Source organism: Elephas maximus, chromosome 24, assembly GCF_024166365.1.
Source record: "Elephas maximus indicus isolate mEleMax1 chromosome 24, mEleMax1 primary haplotype, whole genome shotgun sequence".
In the NCBI taxonomy this organism is placed as follows: domain Eukaryota; kingdom Metazoa; phylum Chordata; class Mammalia; order Proboscidea; family Elephantidae; genus Elephas; species Elephas maximus.
This window is the reverse complement of record NC_064842.1, coordinates 18995653-19016308: the sequence shown is the minus strand read 5'-3', so window position 1 is coordinate 19016308 and position 20656 is coordinate 18995653. Positions and strand designations below refer to the sequence as shown.

Genomic DNA, 20656 nt, shown 5'->3' with positions numbered 1-20656 from the left:
GCAGGGCAGGTCTCCGAGAACAAAGGGCGGAGGGAGGACCCGGCATGTTTGTAGACCTGTTTGTGACTCAATTCCTTTTACACGGCGTTTCAAAGGCTGAACTGAAAGCCTTGCCAGGAAGAGAAAGAACTCGGGGGCGGGGGAGGCTCGGGCACAGCTTTTCTGTCCAGCCACGCTCCCTCCCGCTGCACCTCAGCTCCAGGCTCGCGCAGTGGTGTTTCATTAGCGCCCTGGACACGGGCCACTCACCAGGAACTTCCCTGCGAGGCCCGAGATTTACGACCTCCCCCCGCCGTCCCCCCGGCTGGCAATGTCAGGCAGGAGCGCAGCGGCATAAAATGGAGCCGGGCGGGCGCGGCGGCGGCGGCCAGGCGGCGGGCGCGGCGGCGGCACTCGCAGGCTCCCGGGCCGCGGGGACGCGTTTCTCCAGGCTCCGCGCTGCGCCCGTGCTCACACGCGCGCCCTGACCGCGGACCGCTCCCGGGCGAGACGGGGCCGCCCCTCTCCCTGCCCTCGCGGAACTGTCAGGCAAAACGGGCAGACGGATATTGGCTCCGCGCTACGCCGAAGCTCCTCCCCGAGTCTGGATCTTTATATTTTTGGAGAATTTCTTTTAACTCAGTTACAAACCTCGGTGAAGGAGACAAGTTCCCACACCCGGCTCGGCTGACGGAGTCCGCGCGCCGAGCGAGGCGAGGCGAGGGCTCGCCCACCTTTCCTGCGGCTGCAGTGTGTGGCGATTTTATCTCTCTTTCAATCGTGGAGGAAAAGGGACTTACTTGGCTGAGGAAAATGCTAATTATCTGGATGTGACCGTGACAAGATTACGTGTGACTGGAGGAAGCAGAAGATGAGGAAAATCATTATTCGAAAAGGAGAATAAACGACCCCAGCTTTCTCTGAAAATTGGTGCTATTACTTCTGGGGTCAATTTCCTTTTATTTTTCTTCCCCTCAAATTAAGAAACCCTGACTTGAGGGCAGAGAGACATCCCCCTACCACTGGGGACCTTTCGGGCTTTGAAGACCCTTTGGATGTAGCGTTGGTGGAACATTTAGGCGCTCTCCTCTGGACAAATCACCATGAATTCTGTAGCTGGGAATAAAGAGAGGCTTGCAATCTCCACCAGGGGCAAGAAATACGGGGTAAGTTGGGCCGGGGACAACGCAGAGACGCCTTCGCAGACCCTGTCGGCGGGATGCCCTCTCCCCCGACCGACCTCCGGGAGGGTGGCGTGCGGGCCGCAGCTCCGCGCCGCGCAGCCGGGCCCGGCGCCTGCAGCCCTGCTCCCACTGCGGAGGCGCGGCGGCGGGTGCCGACGCCGGGGTGTGCGTGCGCGGAGGCGGGTCTGCTGGGAGCACGCCGGCCCACTCGCCCTGCTCTGGCAATCTTCTCAGTCCCTTCTTCCCTTCCCTGCCCTGCGCCCGTAACTTCTGCAGCATTCCTGCACTTTTCAGCAGAGTTATACTGAATTTGAGGGCTTCCCATGAATTCTCTGCCGTTCCTCGGATCGTTCCCCTGCACCCCGAAAATCCTTTCATTTACCTTTGTGGTCAGGAGGGCTGCACCATGAATGAATAAAAACCCACAAGTCACAGTCCCTCCGGATGGGATCTGTCAGGATATTGTACCTGGGCCCTTGCTGGGGTGGGTGCAGGGTTCTAAAGCGCGGGGCACTGAACCTATGGGTTTCCCCTCCAGAAACCGTTAAAACCCCTGAGCGAGCCCTCTTCTTCCTGACCCGAGGAAGGGTCGGCCGGCGCCCGGGAACCGGCGCAGGGTGCACCCGGGCGGGGGGATTCACTTTAAGGACAATTAACGAGACAGATGGAGGCCGATTTGGCCACAGGACTTGAAGGGGCCCGGAACGGGCGCCCGCTCGCACTCGGCCGGGCGCTCGGTGGCGCGCAGACCCTCAGGCGGGCGCCCCCAGCCCGGCCCGGCCCGGCCCTCGGGCGCGGGGACCCATCGCCCCTGCGGCCACTGCAACCGGCGTGTCTTCCCCGGCAGGTGAATGAAGTCGGCTCGCCCACCAAGCCCGCGGCGCCCTTCTCCCCCGAGAGCTGGTACAGGAAAGCGTACGAGGAGTCGCGCACCGGCAGCCGGCCCACCCCCGAGGGCGCGGGCTCGGCGCTCGGCTCGTCGGGGACCCCGTCCCCCGGCTCCGGCACCTCTTCTCCGAGCTCCTTCACGGGCTCCCCGGGCCCCGCCTCCCCAGGCATCGGCACCAGCTCGCCGGGATCCCTGGGCGGCTCTCCAGGCTTCGGCACCGGCTCTCCGGGCTCCGGCAGCGGCGGCGGCTCCTCCCCCGGCTCGGACCGCGGCGTCTGGTGTGAGAACTGCAACGCCCGCCTGGTGGAGCTGAAGAGGCAGGCTCTGAAGCTGCTCCTCCCGGGGCCCTTCCCGGGCAAGGTGAGTGCTGCGCGCGGCGCGGCCCAAGGCTCCCCCGGCTCCGCAGCTCGCAGCCCGCAGCAGCTGTCCGGGTGGTCGCGAATACGTGCCTCGCTGCCACCCGAAGGGCCCTGGCGGCGCCGGGGCTGCTCCGCACCCCAGGAGGCGCTGGCACGCCGTGGGCAGTAGCCGGCCCGAGGTCCACCCGGTGCGCGCCCCTCGGCCAGGCCGCCCTGGGGCAGCCAGCTGGCTCCAGAGCATGGAGGTAGCACTCGCTGTCTCAGGCCTCACGGTTCACCGGCCATACCACCAGGTTGTTTGTCCTGCTAGCCCACCCTTCGGAGTTCTCTTTCTGTGTTCCCTGCACCTTCACGCCCACTCTTTTCTCCTTGTGCGGTCCTGCCATCCCCGAAGACCCTCTTCCCAAGCGTCCCCAGACCTTTGCCGCATGACAGGGCCGGGAACATGCTGACGCCAGCTGTGGGGGCGCTCCCCTTTTCTCCTGCGCTCCCGGGACTGCAGGACTCTCACTTGGTTTTTCTCCCCAACCCCACCTGTGATTACGAAAATAGCGATGGAAAGAGTGGAAGCAAGCTGAGATTTAAGAGTTTCCCATTGCCTGTTTGTGGTCTTTCTTTCCCGGGATTACAGAAACAGAAACACATATGCGCAAGCCAGCATTTTTTGCGTAACATTTTGTGTGTCTCTCTGAGGGAGATTAAGGGGCAAGTAGCTCCGGGGAACAGGGCTACCTCCTGGCCTGCTCCAGCGCTAAGCACGTTGGTTCCTGCTTAGCAACCCTGCCAGCGTTGTGCAACCGGCCCAGGAGCTCCCAGAGTGTAACACAATGCAATTGTATTTGCACTGTTGGGTCCAAGTACTGTCAAATGATAATATTTACTCTTTCACTTCAAAGAGTTTTATCAGTGGTTGAGAGAGAAATATCAAGAAAACAGAGTGAATTGCTGTGGTGGTTTCTGATACTGTTTGCTCAATGGCGTTTTCTGGTTTATATTTCTGTGACTTTTGAAATGAAATATTGTGATTTTAAGTGGCAGAGTTTAGGAATAACTGCATCTGCTTGCCTCATCTGCTTATCCAAATACACACTGATGTTTCACATGTAAGGGTTAAGTTACACAAATAGCCACAGACGTTGTAAAACGTGGAAAATTGCCACCAAGAGAATTGGTTTTATGAATCCAGAACTTATCTAAAGAATAATTAATTCGTGGATTGTTAGCATGCCATTTCTGTAGTTGAATAATAAATGCGTCAGGGCACTCTAAGAATAAATCTCAGAGGATCTAAAAGCTTGTTTCAGTCCGTTGCATGCCGGACCCTCCAATTTAACACCATTTCTTCACTCACAGGTTTATTTGCTCTGTGTAGCATTTGTTCACTACTTTTTGGTTTCCTGCCACATTCAAGGTAAGGCGCAGGCACAGCAATGGAAATAACAGCCCTTGTCCACATGGAGCTTATATTCTAATGGAGGCTATAGACCTTAACCACAAAATGCACAATTCATAGTTTATTCATGTTTGTGGTAAGTACTACAAAGGAAGAATGTAGGGTGCTTTGAAATTGTATAAGCAGCATTAAACCATCTGATAGAGATTGAAGAGCCTTGGTTCTTAAGGATATAAAATCTGTTATTCGGCAATCCTAATAATTTCAGCACCCATTGTTATATTAAAATGAAATGTGCAAAGACCTGGAGTTGAAAACCAAAAGGGAAGAACATGCTCAGCATTTCTGAAACTGAAGGTACTGAAGAAAAAACTCAAGCCTCGAGTTGCAATATTGAAGGATTCTATAGGCAAAATATTGAACAACAAGGGAAGCATCAAAAGAAGACAGAAGGAATACAGAGAGTCACTGTACCAAAAAGAATTTGTCGATGTTCCACCATTTCAGGAGGTAGCATATGATTAAGAACCAGTGGTACTGGAGCAAGAAGTCCAAGCTGCACTGAAGGCATTGGTGAAAAACAAGACTCCAGGAATTGCTACTCAGGAATTGATGGAATATCAGTTGAGATGTTTCAACAAATGGACGCAATGCTGGAAGTGCCCATTCTTGTATGCCAAGAAATTTGGAGAACAGCTGCCTGGTGAACAAACTGGAAAAGATGTGTATGTATGCCCATTTCAAAGAAAGGTGATCCAACAGAATGTGGAAATTATTGGAAGAAATCACTACTCTCACACACAAGGACTAGAAGTAACAGTCCTTCTCCATATTTTGTAGAAGATAATTCAAAACCAGTTGCAGAGGTGCATCGACAGGAGACTGCCAGAAATTCAAGCTGGATTCAGAAGAGACCATAGAATGAAGGATATCATTGTTGATGTCAGATGGATCTTGGCTAAAAGCAGAGAATACCAGAAAGATGTTTACCTGTGTTTTACTGGCTATGCAAAGGGATTCGACTGTGTGGATCATAACAAATTATGAATAATATTGCAAAGAACGGGAATTCCAGAACACTTTATTATGCTCGTGAGGAACCAGTACATAGACCAAGAGGCAGTAGTTTGAACAGAACAAGGGGATCCTGTGTGGTTTAAAATCAGAAAAGATTTGTGTCAGGGTTGTATCCTTTCACATACATAGACTGTATGTTGAACAGATAATCCAAGAAGCTAGACTGTATGAAGAAGAGCACGGCATCAGGATTGGAGGAAGACTCATTAACAACCTGCAATATGCTGATTATACAATCTTTTGCTGAAGGTGAAGAGGACTTGAAGCACTTACTGATGAATATCAAAGTACAGCCTTCAGTGTGAATTACACCTCAACATAAAACAAAAATCCTCACAACTGGACAAATAAGCAATATCATGATAAAGGGAGAAAAGATTGAAGTTGTCAAAAATTTCATTTTACTTGGATCCATAATCAATATCCATGAAAGCAGCAGACAAGAAATCAAAACTACGTATCGCATTGGGCAAATCTGCTGCAAAAGACCTCTTTAAAGTGCTAAAAAACAAAGATATCATCTTGAACACAAAGGTGCACCTAACCCAAGCCATGGTGTTTTCAGTCACCTCATATGCATGTGAAAGCTGGATAATGAATAAGGAAGACCAAAGAATTAATGCCTTTGAATTGTGGTGTTGGCGAAGAATATTAAATATACCACAGGCTGCCAAAAGAACGAACAAATCTGCCTTGGAGGAAGTACAACCAGAATGCTCCTTAGAAGTGAGGATGGCTTGATTTTGTCTCACATACTTTGGACATGTTATCAGGAGGGATCAGTCCCTGGAGGAGGACATCATGCTTGGTAAAGTAAAGGATCAATGAAACAGAGGAAGACCCTCAATGAGATGGAATGACACAGTAGCTGCAACGATGGGCTCAGACATAACAACAATTGTGAGGATGGCACAGGACTGGGCAGTGTTTCGTTCTGTTGTACATAGGGTCGCTGTGAGTTGGAATAAACTTGATGGCACCTAACAAGAAGTTTCAGTCCACCAAATTGCTTTAGAATATTTTTGAGGGCCCATTCTTATAGTCAGTTCTTATAATTCGTTTTTTTCTTTTCCAGTTTGAGTGCTCCTTTGTGTGCAAAGGTAAATCAAAATATACTCTTTTCCCAAAAAGGGAGGGTGGAAGGAAAATTATCTGCAGGAAAAAGAAACAAATGTTGAAACTTAAATGCATCTATCATGTTTAATGGAGTCATTTGACAAACCAGATTTTTGTTTCTGTCGAAGTACCCTGGAAAATTCATTAACAGTGCTATAGGAGGCAGCTTGATGGATTTGCCAGTTTTATTTATGTGATGAAATACAAGTTATGCTGGGAAACTGGTGATAGTGCCAGAGCGAGCTGAGGGCTCCAGAAGAAACTCAGCCCTTCACATCATCGTATAGTGACCATGCACACCTAGGGAAGAGCTGTCAGTCATGGGGACAGTCCCATGGGATCACTCTAAGTGCACACACGGATGGATATCACACAGTGTGCAGTTGCCTGAGTTTTACGTATGAAGCAGGACAGTGAAGCATGATGTTTGGGGTAAGGGAATATATAAGAACCAGGAACCCCAAGGTGCTTTGGACTGGCTCATTTTAACTACAAATTGTCCTTCTGCTTGTCATTGGGAATAATAATTTTAGCTGTTTTTTAATTTTTTAAGAGTTTGTATTCTCAGATTAGGTACAATTTCCTTTACACCTTTAAAATTTGCAGCATTTTAACCAAAGAAATGCCATGTTCTCTGATGTTCCATGGAGGGAGGGCCATGTAACTCGGAGACAAGGCCTTTCTTCTTCCCAGAGCTGGATTTATGAGCAAATTGTAGATCTCTGTAGCCCTCAGGCACAGAAGGAGTTAAGTTTCATTAGAACAAGGGATGTCATTGTTGACTCCAACATGTAGCTGGCCCTGTAGAGTTAGGGACTGGAAGATAGACATGTTTTTGAAGGGGAATTAGCAAAAATCGTCTTTGTAATTCACTTAAGATGCTTGACTGTATATGGGGGATATATTGACTGTTAATTAGATAACATTCTGTTAGATTTTGTGTTTTACAGAATTAGGGCTTTTGTTGCAAAACATTGCCCACTTTCTGTTTCTAGTTTCATCCATACATTTCCCAAGTATTGTTCTGCCTTATGAGTTCTCACACTGTTTCCACTGTTAGGTAGCATGCCCTATTGAATTGCCCCAATTCTGTCTTTGGGATAGTTGGTGAAGGAGGGCGGTGAAATGCTGGCGAGCCCATGCTTGGCATCTGGTTGCTCCCCAGAGTCAGTGAGTGACCACTCTGTTCTGGGCACTCAAGTTGTCATGTGACCACTGGATAACAGGGCTTCATGGCAGAAGGCAACATAACTTAAAGTTTCTAGCTTGGGCAGCTGGTCAATTAGGTGGGCAGTGATGGTGCTAACTGAGGCAGGCAACAGGGGGAGACAGATTTGGATGGAGCTCAGAGGGAAGGACAGTAATGGATTTGGGTTCTGATGCATTGAGTGTGAAGTTTCCAGAAAGGGATGGATGAGGGGGACAAAATACAGAATATTGTTGGCTCTCTCAAGACTCTGGAATGAAAAAGTGACAACTGTAGAGTTAACGATGCTCTGGGTTCATCTTTTCAAATAGCAACTTACCTGGGTGAGTAGAGATTTGTGCCCGGTGGCAGGTTATAAAACATTCTGATTGACTTTTATTGTCTGAGTCCGTAAAAAAGTGCTTATTGGCTTTATAGCATTCCTTTTCTAGTGCTGGTAAGTGGAAGTGGTCAGATAAAACAAAAGAGTGTGGACTTGTAAAGTGTTAGGGTTTAAGTGAAAGCAGTCCTTGTACACATTGCGGTGTTCCGATGTATAAATATAAAACTATTTCATTTCCAGTGGCGAGAATATCCTTCCCATTTTATAGACAGAGGAGGCACCAGGCCAGAAGTACTTCATTAGAGGCCAAGGGATGAATTTTCCATTTTGGGGCTGCTCTGGATCAGTCTGATACCTGTGACAGAACTTTTGGATTGACAGTGTAAATTCTACAAAACATCAGCCTAAAGGAATTCTCTGGAGTAAGTAGATAATGTTCCAGGTTGGCAGAAGGTTATCAGACATGTGACCATTCCGTATCAATAAAAGAAAATCTTCCTTCATGTAAAAAAAGGTCCAGAACTATGTTCCTTTCTGATTTTGTCTCAGTCCCATATTCTGGGTCCATTTATAAAGCCCCAGAAATATCAGGAAGATTAGCCAGACATAGGGTAGCCTGGAATCCCAGAGATGAAAGAAAGGAATGCGTTACAGAGGTTGAAAAACACCAAACGTGGACTCTAAATAGCCAGAGCCTGAGTAAGTCTAGACTTCAGGGAGATTTATAATATATGTGTGTGTGTGTGTGTGTGTGTGTGTATATTTCACCCCCAGCTCCAAAAAATAACTCTATTTGAAAGGTTCCCTATAAGCCATCATAAGACACTTTATAAATAGATAAAATAGGCATTGCATTTTAAATAGTTATTAATTATGAGAGAATGCTAGCTGAAATCTTCCAAAAACACATGGCTATTTTCAAAAAGCTTCATTTCAGTTCTGAAATGCTGCTTGTTCTTTCTCTGAGATACTTGTGATTTAGTCTTTCCCATTTTGGAAGCATTTCAAAGGATTGACTAATAGATAATATCAGTAATGGAAAAGTCCTGCAACATTTATCGTTAAAAAATTTCTGAAACAATTTAGAAGGCAATGAAAGCATTCCCAGTAGAGACATGTGAGCGGTGAACTCTTTCTGTAGGCTGAGGCTTAGGCAGCTATGGACTATTGGCATTTCATTCTACCAGACATTTAATTGTGAACGAACATGGTCAGTTTTTATAGTAACTTAATTCACTTTGCGAAAATCCCTGGCCCATAGTAATTTCTTCTACACTTATTGCAGATAGGATTATTGTATCAGGAATGTGATTTTTAAATGGTTGAGGCTAGTCATTTGTCAGCATTGGGAAGGACTAAGTCAATTAAAATTTAAGCCATATCAATTGCAGTTTGGCATTACATCACAGATCATACCATACATCAGCTAATAATAATAATGTGAGGATAATAAATGGCTAACAGTTATTGTCAGGCACTATACTAAGATACACACATACATATATAATCCCATATAGTAAAATGAAGATGAACGTGATTTCGTTTCTTTACCCTGGAATTCTAGGTGGTTGATGTGTATGGTTAAGGTCACAAAAGGAAGCATGAGAAAAGATGCAAGGAACACAGAAATCCAAGCACACTTTTCCCCAAAACCACTGAAGGTTACTCTTAATAGAACCCAATGAGTGGGAGACCTCTGCTTGGGCGGAGAATGTTATGATTATCTTTCCTAGACTTAGAGATGGCAACTTGGCTTTATAGGGGGAGTGGAAAAAAATATGTGAGGTTGTCAAGATTCTGAGCTGAGTAATTTTCTTGGCTGGATGGGGGCGGAGGGGGGAAGGAACTTTCTCATATTTATATTCGCCCAGTTGAGACTGTTGTCAGCCCTTTTTGAACAGAAGCCTTGCCTGAGGGCTTGTCCTGACCTTCAGAGAGGATGAAGGCTTCTATGCTGAGTCAGCAGGCTGCCAGGCTTCTGCTCTGCTCTGTCCTCTTGAAGATTACAAATTGGCTGGTGTCTGTCGGTGTTCACTGTCTCTTTTCAGAAATACCAAGCTGATTTTCTTTTCACCGCTGTCTTGAGTCACAGGGCTGTTTGTAAGCATCTTTTTTTTTATTATTATCTTTAACCTATCTGGTTTCATTGTGGCCATGGAGCACTGTTTAGAATGGACTCCCGTTAACCTTTCATAGTAATATTCATCCATCGGAAATACAGTATGTTTGTATAGGTGCAAGAGAACTGGGACTATACCTGTATTCCTAAATTACTTTTGAAACATTAATCAAAATATCAAACCATTTCTATCCATCATTCTGTTTACTCTTACCTTTGGGACTGCTCTAGAACCCACCTAAGGAGCCCTTCTTCCCTTGCTGCCTCTGCCTGTGTGGGTTTTCAGCACTTATGTTCAGTTCACAAGTTTAGCTTCATGTATGCTGTTGTTAGCTACCATTGAGTCAGCCTCTGACTCATGGTGACTTTGTGCACAGTGCAACACAACACTGCCTGGTCCTGTGCCATTCCCATGACTGACTGAAGGCCTGACCTTTGTGATCTATAGGGTTTTCATTGGCTGATTTTCAGAAATAGATCTCCAGTCCTTTCTTTCTCATCTGTCTTAGTCTGGAAACTCTGCTGAAACCTGTTCAGCATCATAGCAACATGCAAGCCTCCAGTGACAGGTAGGTGGTGGCTGTACGTGAGGTACATTGGCTGGGAAGTGAACTGGGTCTCCCATATGGAAGGTGAAAATTCTATCACTGAACCATGGTTTATCTTCATGTGTATTGCCTCATTTAGATACATCTTATCTGCTCAGGAGCTGTTAACCCCGTGAGAACAAAGTCCATGTCTCTGTGTTATATTGATTGTGTTAGAGCCTCCAGTTGGCCTCCTATCCCAGTGCCATTGACTCATAGTGACCCTGTAGGACAGAGCACAACTGCCGCATAGGGTTTCTAAGGCTGTAAATGTTTACAAAAGCGGACTACCACATCTTTCTGTTGCGGAGCAGCTGGTAGGTTCGAACAGCCAATCTTTGGGTTAGCGGCCAAATGCTTTAACCACTGTGCCACCAGGGTCCTTTGGCTTCCTGTAGTGGAGGCCAATCCAGTAGGTACTCAGGAGATGTTTATGAAATATGAAATAAAACTGACCAAAAGACCCTGTCTCTTCCACATGCTTGGCATGCTTTTGAATGTCATACTTTTTATAGAGGGGGAACCTGGGAGGAGGGAGTCCAGGCGGCTTTTTTTTTTTTTAAAAACCAAATAGGAACCAACAGAGTGGCCAAGAATTAGGGCACCTGGAGAGCCAGGTGTACCTCTGCACACCTCGTCCCAGCTCACTGTTGGTGTGGTTATGTTACCATTGGATATGTAGTCACACTTCATTAGTTATAGTTCGTTTTCAATTTTAGGGTTTGCTTATTAAAACATCTCTTTTTGATTAGTTTTCATATTTTGAAATTGTTAAAACATTTACACGTTTCAAAAGTCAAAACTTCTTTAAAAGGTATACTCAGAGAAGTCTTGCTTTGACATTATTATTACCCCCTGTTTATCATTCTAGCATTTCTTTTTGAAAAAAAGAATACGTGTATGTATAGATGTATATGTGTATATACATATATTCTTAATTCTCCTCCTTTCTTACACATCAGGGAGCATGCATACTACATAAACTCTTCTGAATATTGCTTTTTTCATTTGAAAGTATTTCTGGAGGTTACACAATACAATATGTAGAGCTCATTCTCATTATTAACGTCTTTATGGTGTGAAATCTTTCCCAAGAACGTGGAATGTCTTTCCATTCGAACCAGTCTGCTTTTCAGTTTTTAAGGTTTTCCTCATATAAGTTTTGCACGTTTCTTGTTAAATTAATTCTTAGGTGTTGTATCTTTTGTTACTATTATGTATAGGATCTTCTCTTCCATGATCTCTTCTAGTTGATAGTTGTTGGTTATATGAAGGATATTAATCTATATGTTATCTTACTGCCTTATAAAAGTCATTAATGTATTCATTGATTTTTTTTAATGAATTCTGAAGAATTTATCTTCTTCAAATAGAGATATTATTACTCTTTTTCTTTGTTACTTTTATGCCACTGATTGTTTTTTCTTGTTTATTGCATTGGTTAATACTTCCAATATGATGTTAAATAGTAGTGATATAGTGGGCATGGTTTCCCATTAAATAAAATGTTGGCTTTTGGATTGAGGTCCACATATATTTTTTAAAATATTAAGGAAGTATCCATTAGTTCCTATTTTATTTAGTGTTTTTATCAGGAATGGGTGTTATGTTTTGCCAAATATCTTTTCAGTATTTGGGGAGATGATTATGTGATTCTTCTCTTTAAATCTGTTAATATTGTAAATGATTATAGTTGATTTCCTAATAATGAACCATCCTTGCATTCCCATAGTAAACTCTGCTTAGTCATGACATGTATTTTTTTGAATATGTTGCTGGATTCAGTTTGCTTGTGAGTGTAGTTTGCTAATACTTAATTTTTTGGTTTGATATTATTCAGACAATAAGCATTTTTTGTCTCCTCTCATGTACTAGCTACAGTGGTATGCCACATTGTAACTAAGATGTGGAAAGGGTAAAAATTCTTTCCCTGGAGTGACCCACAGTCTAGCATTAGAGACGGACAAGGGAACAAAGAGAGCACAGTTTACTAAGTGCTGACCAGAGCCCATGTGGGCTGCCTGGGAGCATAGGGAGGTGATGCTCACGCTGGCTTTGGAAGGTGAGTAGGCGCTCAGCACATGAACATGGTGAAACCTAGACATTCCAGGCAGAGGGAATGACAGGCATAAGACACCAAAGGTGTTACACGTATGCAGTGCACTTGGGGAGCTGTCACAGTAGCACAGTGTGTGAATGAGTGAATGACAGGCTGGGAAGTTGGCAGGAGAGGGTAAAGGGCCTTGCAGGCTAAGGAGCCTGGATTTTTTTTCCGGTAGGCCACATGTAGCCATTGAAAGGCTTTTAGAAAGGGAATGAAATGATCAGATGTGCATTTAAGAGAGATGGCTCTAATAGTGAGACAGAGGACGGGCTGGATGAGGGTGCCACTGAGACCAGTTAGGAGGCCCATTACCTTGGCTTAGATACAAGAGGATGCAGACTTGAACTCATGCAGTAGTGGTAGGAATGAAGAGGCAGCTATAGACCCGATAGATATTGTAAGTAGAAAACCCATGAGATATGGGTTGGGAGGGAGAGGAGGAAGATGAACACTTCTCCCAGGTTTCTGGCTAGGGTAAGTATGCAGTTGGTGCTGCTGTTTATTGAGATGGAGACTGCAGGCAAAGAGAGGGTTTTTGTTATTATGGCTTTTGTTTTCTGAGGATGACTGGATAATAAAATTGGGCTCAGTGGAGCTTGAGGTGGAACGGTCTAGTGAGGTCCAGTTGGGGCTCTAGTCCCGGAGCTGGAGTCATGGATCTGGGAGCTGTCAGATGAAGGAGGTGGTGGCAGCTACCGATGGGGTGTCCTCTCCATGGAGGATGTCAGAGTGAGACAACAGACAGATGAGGATGGAGCTGTGGGGCCCACTGACATCTAAGGGTCCAGCAGCCCAAGGAGCCAAGGAGATAAACCATGGAGGAGATGTTAGAAAAGGGAGAGGAAAATAGGAGAAATGGTGTCACGGAAACTCAGGGAGGAGAAAGCATCAGAAGGGAGGAATGATCAAGGAGGTAAGGACTGAGGTTTCCATTGAATTGGCAAATGGGAGGTCATTGGGGATCTTTGTTAGAAGTGTTTCTGGCATTATGGAAAAAGGTCGTGTGTCCAGGATTAGATGGAGAGGTGAGGACAACTGAGCCAGCATTTGAACTGTTGAGGACACTAAGAGGTGAAGAGAGGTCCAGGCTTCTTCCATTTTTTGAGGTGTTTATTACCATAGAAATGAAGATCCCATCAATAGACCTGAGTGTAAAACTAGGCTTCGTCACTTAGTATGTGACCTTGGGCAAGTCTTTTAGTCCTGAACCTGGCTGTTATCATCCATACAAGGTGGGCAATGATAGGGCGCCTCCTGCCCCCCCGCACACAAGGATTTGTGGTAAGGATTCAGTGAAATCGTAAGATATTCAACCATCGCTTTCTATTATTACTCCAATAACTTTTCACAGGGAGTTGAATACTGCACATTGTAAATTTTTTGAAAGAATTCCTTTTTTGTCAGTGGTCTTACGGCGGAATGGAAAAGCAGCAGTCAGAGGAAATGGAACGTTGGGCCGATCTGCTTTCCTGTTTCTTCACCGCTAAGTGAATAAAGCCTCTTATTTCTTCATTTGTAGGGTAGCTCCACAGAAAACTTAGGAGAGCTCGGTTGATGAAAATAGCTACTCCTGCTAGCTGAGATGCCATGAGTATGGGCTGAGATTCTTTGTCACAGATGGAAATTCCTTCTTTAAGCCCTGCCATTTGCAGAGCTGCTCTGGGGAGCATTGCAGACGCTGCCACTTTTGGCATTGGGGCTCTGAGTTTGCTGGTGAATGAAGGAAAGCAGAGACCCCCCCCAGCCCCCATGACTATGCATTTGATGTGCCCATCTGAGGAGCACCAGGAATTTGGGCTTATCTGCCTGCCAGTCCAGTTTTATCTTTCCCAGACAGTTTTCTTTGCAGTTGTACTTTGCTGATCTTATCGCATTGATTCCATCCAGACTCCGTGGAGAACTCTGGACGTAAAGACACCCTCCCTCCCCACGCAGTATTTCCTGAACATATCTCAGCTCCCAGAGCTAGAGGTGACCCGGGTGGAGAGGGTTCTTATAAACTTATTTTAAAAAAGTAGATATTCTTAATACTGCTGTATAAGTTAAAATACCAGAAGGCTCTGGAGTAAGTCCTTTTGAAATGGAGAAATATATATAAATATATCTTAAGTATTATAAATTAAGCTACAGCTGAGAGGCTATTTTTATTCATTGCTTCTACTTTATGAAGTTCAATACTGTGCACAACTGCAAAAAATTCTTAGAAAAAATTTTAGCTCTTCACACAACTTTGTTTTAAAATTTTTGATAGTTGTTACACGTGAAATTTTTTCCCCTTAAAAAAAATTTTTTTTGAAAGCGTGAACTGCAAATAATATTAAGTTAAAATCTACTTTACCACCTCAGTGGTGTCTTATGCAAACTTTCATAATAATTCTTTTGTCTAATTTGAGTGATATCTGAGATTTGTAATTGCTAATTCAGGAATTTTTGTGAGATAAAATAGGAGCTTATAGAGCTTCAGAATTTTCTTTGGTATAATTCCATCTTCTAGTTAGCAGTGATGACTAGTTACACTCTCCCATGAAACACTATGATCTTATTCATAGTGGTTGCTTTCTTTAGAGTTATAATCTCTGCTTCCCTACACCATCTAACTGGTGTTTTCATGCAGCAGTAGGAAACTTGTATATTAACCTGTTAGAAAGCAGCAATAACAACAACACCCAAAATCTGCTGAACTATCTAACCCAATGGTTAGATAGAAAGTAAACATTCAAATTTAGGCAAATAACTAACAGCCACCATCATTAAAAAAAAAAAAGTCAGAGACTGGTTATGTGTCTTTGCCCCTGAGGTGGTTTTTGTGTATGATACCCGCAGGATGGCAGCTGAAGAGGCAGCCCTGAGTGTCTTCTCCATGGTCCCATGGCTGTGAACTAGAGCACCACTTGTCCTCAGCCAAGCCAGGCAGTGTGGCGACAGGGGCTGAGGGATAGAGGGGAGAAGGATAGGAAAGAGAGGAATAAGATAGAGGAGGAGGAAGAAGAAGGGCAAGAGAAAGGATGGGAGAAATGGAAAGCAAAGAGATGGACACTTGGTAGTCATCATCCCCCTCCCCACCTACGATCCCAGATATTTAGGTGAAAAAGGACTGTCTTTATCAGGAGAAAACCAGTTCCCCTAGAGTTGATTCTGATTCATGGTGACCCCATATGCGTCAGAGTGGGAACTGTGGTCCACAGGGTTTTTAATGGCTGAGTTTTCGAACGTAGGCTGCCAGACTTTTCTCCTGAGGTGCCTTGAACCACCAACCTTTTGGTTAGCAGCCAAGTACATTAACTGTTTGCACCTTGCACCACACAGGGGCTCTCTTATCAGGAGTCAGGGGTTCAGTCCTGCCTCCAGTACTAATTAGCATTGTGATCTTGGGCAAGTCATCTAGCTGGCTTATGTTTTACTCCTAAGGGTAGGAGTCAGTGGTCTGTGAACTCCTTCTAAATCTTTGAATCTCTGAAGCTGAAGTCCTGAGAGGTTACGGAGCTCAGTCCCCGCTCCACAATTCCAGAGGGGTATGCTTGACAAAATCCTATACGGATTTCTGGCTGCACCAAGAGCCTGGATCATTCCTGAAGCTGCCACATTTGTGGGACTTCATGACCCCAGCCAGCGTGTGGCCTCCTTGTTTACCAAGCCAAGGTCCTGGCAGTGCTGCTATCACTGGCAGTGCTGCCTTTGGAATTTAGATCATAAATTGACTGACAAGATTCTTAATGAAGCCATTTTCTTTATTGTCTTTTGTGTTTGTCAGCGAGAATAACTTAGACAAACAAAGGAACAATTGATTTTATAAGCAATTTGGTCAGAAATGCCTGAGGAATGTGTATTGCCTTAGATATAGACTGCCTACTTTGCTGTGCATGAAAAATGTCTACCATGTTGGTTAGGATTTCTGAATGATTTGTGGAGAGTTCATCTTGGGTAAGATGGATTGACACAGTGGCTGCAACAATGGACTCAAGTATAACAATGATTGTGAGGATGGCGCAGGACCAGGTAGTGTTTCGTTCTGTTGTACATAGGCTTGCTGTGAGTTGTAACCGACTCAACGGCACCTAACAACAACATCCTGGGTAGCAATAGAGGAACACTAGATCTCCATTTTATTCATCATTCTTAAACACTCCATTTAAGTTGAAAAAAAAAAACAACTTTTGTGCCATTTGATTTCTCTTTCTTTTTTCTGTTCCTTCAAATATCTAGATAAAGCCATATTTGTTTGGGCTAATATTTACATATCACATGCACCATGCACATGATTTGGGTTTAATAATCTGTGTTCTTTGATGTTGTGGTCTGGGGAAGGGATGTAGCAGGTAGCTGACTGCTGGGTTAACAAAGTCTACTCACTTATTGTCTTAGTTAACTGGTGCTGCTATAACAGAAATACCACAAGTGGATGGCCTTAACAAACAATTTTTTTTCTCTCACAGTTCAGGAGTCTAGAAGTCCAAATTTAGGGTGCCAGTTCCCAGGGAAGGGTTTCTCTCTTTGTCGATTCTGGGGGAAGGTCCTTGTCATCCGTCTCCTCCTGGTCTTGAAGCTTCTCAGTGCAAGAACCCCAGGGGCAAAGGACACAACCAGCTCCCAGCACTTCTTTCTTGGTGGTATGAGGTCCCTCTCATCTCTGCTTACCTCACTCTTTTATATCTCAAAAGACATTGACTCAAAATACCACCTAATCCTATAGATTGTGTTCTGCCTTATTGACATAACTGCTTCTAATCCTGCCTCATTAACAACATAGAGGTCGGGATTTACAACATATAGGATAATCAGATCAGATCACAAAATGGTAGACAACCACAGAATACTGGGAGTCGTGGCCCAGCCAAGTTGACACACGTTTTTAGGGGGCACAATTCCATCCATAACATGTTATAGATTTGTTTTTCTCTTTTAATACCACCCTGGGCTGCCTCTTTAAAATTATCTACTCGCTGTGCAATGCTTCCCTAACTTTTATTTCAACTACAATACATTCTGCTAAACACAACCCAGGGAGTACAGGTATTAAAAGCAGAACTTTAAAAGCCTTTACCAGCCCAGAGTTCACTAGGATAGAACTTCGGAGCAAATATAGTTGAAAACAGGCACAGAGCAGCAGGGGCACCACTTGTTACTCCTTTTTCTTCCATTAAATCCTCTGCACATACATTAAAAACAAAAACAAGCCCAAACCAGTTGCCATGTAGTTGATTCTGATTCATGGCGACTCCATGTATGTCAGAGTAAAGCTGTGTTACATAGGGTTTTAATGGCTGCTTTTTGGGGAACAGATTGCCAAGCCTTTCTTTCAAGGTGCCTCTGCATGGATTCCAGCCACCAACCTTTCGGTTAGGAGCCAACTGCTTAAGCATTTGTGCCACCCAAGGGCTCCTGTACATACATTGACGGAGCCAAACACACCCAACTCAAGAGTTTTGGTTTATGCACAACAAACCCTCCGCCCAAATTTTTGTTCATTATGTATTTTGTTCATCTTCTTGTTCTTCCCCCCTAAATTTGCTCATGTGATAATTTCTGAAATTTCTGAGAAGTCGTTATGACAGGCTGTGTGTGTCCTCAAGTCCTTGCATGTAGGTGAGAGCCCTGGAGGAAGCATACAAGTTGCTAACACGGTAGACATCCTGTCTCACGTTTCAGACATTGTTAGGCCAGAGCTTTTATTGGAGGTCAAGGCAGCTAATAAAGTGGGGTGTGCAATTAAACGGGCATTCAGCAGGGAAGGACGGCTAACTGTCTCGGCCGGCTGGGAGAGGAGGCAGGGTGGCAGCTGCAAGTCTGCTAATGATGGCTTTATGAGCGTTTTTTGCAGCCAGGGCGGTAAATGTGATACAAAGGCCCAGTTTTAATATGCCTAATCAGGCTCCCTGCTTCCTGTGTGAGGCGTCCACTGGGGGAAGGAAGTTGCTGAGCTGTGGGCCTTTTTGTGGTGGTAGTTTGTGCTAATTTACCTTTTTTATAGAGTGCTCGTCATGACTGGTAAGTCTCCATAATGCCCCTTTGTGGTGGTCAGGAAGGAGGCTTGCCCAGGGTCACCTCAAAAGCCTCTGGCCTCTGAGCCTCCATCTAGGTTTTAATAGAATGTATTTATGCAGTTATTTTGCCCATGTGTTCTCCTTCTGGACTCTGAACTCGGTGAGTGGAATGAACATATCTTGTAAGAATAAATGAATTCTCCAAGGATTTCTGTCCTTTTTGGGTGGGGAACCTCCTTTCTACTGATGTGTTATAAATGTCACTGGGGATGAGGAGTTGGATGAGGGAGGGAGGGCAGGGATGCTAGCAGTGCAGGAGGTGGGAGGCCATGCCAGAGTAGGTCCTGGGAGTGGCACGATGCCATCCCAGTGGCATGGCCTCCTGTTCTTTAGAAAAGAGGGATGAAAGAGTGAGAGCAGCCCCTTCCCCTGGATGGATCTTGGTTAGCTCATTGGGAGCAGGGCAGTTCTTGCATTTCTTGTTAGTTGATAACCCCATTGCCGTAGAGTCAATTCCGACTCGTAGTGACCCCATAGGACAGAGTAGAACTGCCGCATAGAGTTTCCAAGGAGCACCTGGTGGATTCGAGCTGCCGACGTTTTGGTTAGCAGTTGTAGCTTTTAACCATTACACCACCAAGGTTTCCTGTTAGTTGATAGGTCCTTGATTTTGCTCAGTGTAATGCTGTTGTAAGGAGTCCCTGGGTGGTGCTATTTATTAACGTGCTTAGCTGCTAACCAGAAGGTTGGAGGTTTGAGTCTACCCAGAGACACCTTGGAAGACAGGCCTGGCATGGGGTTGCCATGGGTCGAATTGATTCGATAGCAACTGGAAAAAAAATGCAGTTATATTTTCTACTCTTGCAGAGTGAAGGATGCTTACTGGATGCCTAGAATAAGCCCTAGGCATTCCAGGGAGGAAACTTACTGTCATTGACTGGAACTAAACTGGAAGGGCAAGCATAAGGCCACTTACCCAATGACATTGGCCCCCAGGCAGTGTTCGCATTTGATTTAATTTTCTGTATCTGATAATTGGTACTGCACTGAGATGGTAGCACATGATAACATCTGGATGAATGAGGGTCTAGAATTAGAGGGATCCCTCTCCCTTTAAAGGCTTAGGACTACTGCCTCAGAATTTGAAGTGAGAGGAGAAATGCCCTGAGTTGATTTCAAGTATTTTAATGCAGAGTAATGAGGAAGCAGGATGGTGTTTTTTACAAATATTAATGGAGTAGCCTTAGTTCTTCTGAAAAGAAATGGAATAGTGTCCATTGCTGTGTGTGAAAGCATCATTAGTGTTGTTTTAGAAGGATCATGAACTTTTCCAAACTCTCTTTTTATAATTCTTAAATAGGGCAAAATTTAGGATTAGTATGTCAATTTAAATAAATGCCATTAATTTTTAACATTGTACATCACCATTACTCCTGGGGCCTCAGAATATCTTTTTTAGTCATTAAACACTTAAAAAAATTTTTTTTATTGCGCTTTAAGTGGAAGTTTACAAATCAAGTCAGTCTCTCATACAAAAATTTATATAAACCCATTAACCCATTGCACCTTGCTATATACTCCTAGTTGCTCTCCCACTAATGAGACAGCACACTCTTTCTCCCCATTCTGTATTTTCAAGTCCATTCGGTGAACTTCTGACCCCCTCTGCCCTATCATCTCCCCTCCATACAGGAGCTGCCTATATTGTCTCATGTGTCTACTTGAGCCAAGAAGCTCACCCCTCACCAGTATCATTTTCTATCCCATAGTTCAGTCCAATCCCTGTCTGAAGAGCTGTCTTGGGCTAACAGAACGTCTGGGGCCCAGGGGTCCTTCTAGTCTCAGTCAGACCATTACGTCTGGTCTTTTTGTGAGAATTTGAGGTCTGCATCCCACTTTTCTCCTGCTCCATCAGGGGTTCTCTGTTGTGTTCCCTGTCAGGGCAGTCATTGGTTGTAGCCGGGCACCATCTAGTTCTTCTGGTCTTACGCTGATGTAGTCTTTGGTTTATGTGGCCGTTTCTATCTCTTGGGCTCATAATTACCTTGTGTCTTTGGTGTTCTTCATTTTCCTTTGCTCCAGGTGAGTTGGAAACCCTGGTGATGTAGTGGTTAAGTGCTACTGCTGCTAACCAAGAGGTCGGCAGTTCAAATCCGCCAGGGGCTCCTTGGAAACTCTATGGGGCAGTTCTGCTCTGTCCTATAGGGTCACTATGAGTCGGAATTGGCTCAACGACGATGGGTTTTTGGTTGCCAGGTGGGTTGAGACCAATTGCATTAAACACTTTTTAATCACAGAACAATATTAGAAGGAACCTGAGAGGTTATCAAATGTTGTGT

The 20656-nt window shown here is 44.9% G+C and overlaps 1 protein-coding gene across 1 annotated transcript in view; it reads left to right on the top strand.

Annotated features, from left to right (window-relative positions):
* The first annotated feature begins 385 nt into the window (after positions 1 to 385).
* Positions 386 to 20656, top strand: part of KIF26B (kinesin family member 26B) — a 573188-nt gene continuing 552917 nt past the window's right edge. Inside the window, exons 1-2 of the mRNA XM_049868602.1 lie at positions 386 to 1145; positions 2011 to 2412. Of these exons, the coding sequence (XP_049724559.1) occupies positions 1083 to 1145; positions 2011 to 2412 (465 nt within the window). The 5' untranslated portion in view covers positions 386 to 1082. The remainder of the gene's footprint in view (positions 1146 to 2010; positions 2413 to 20656) is intronic.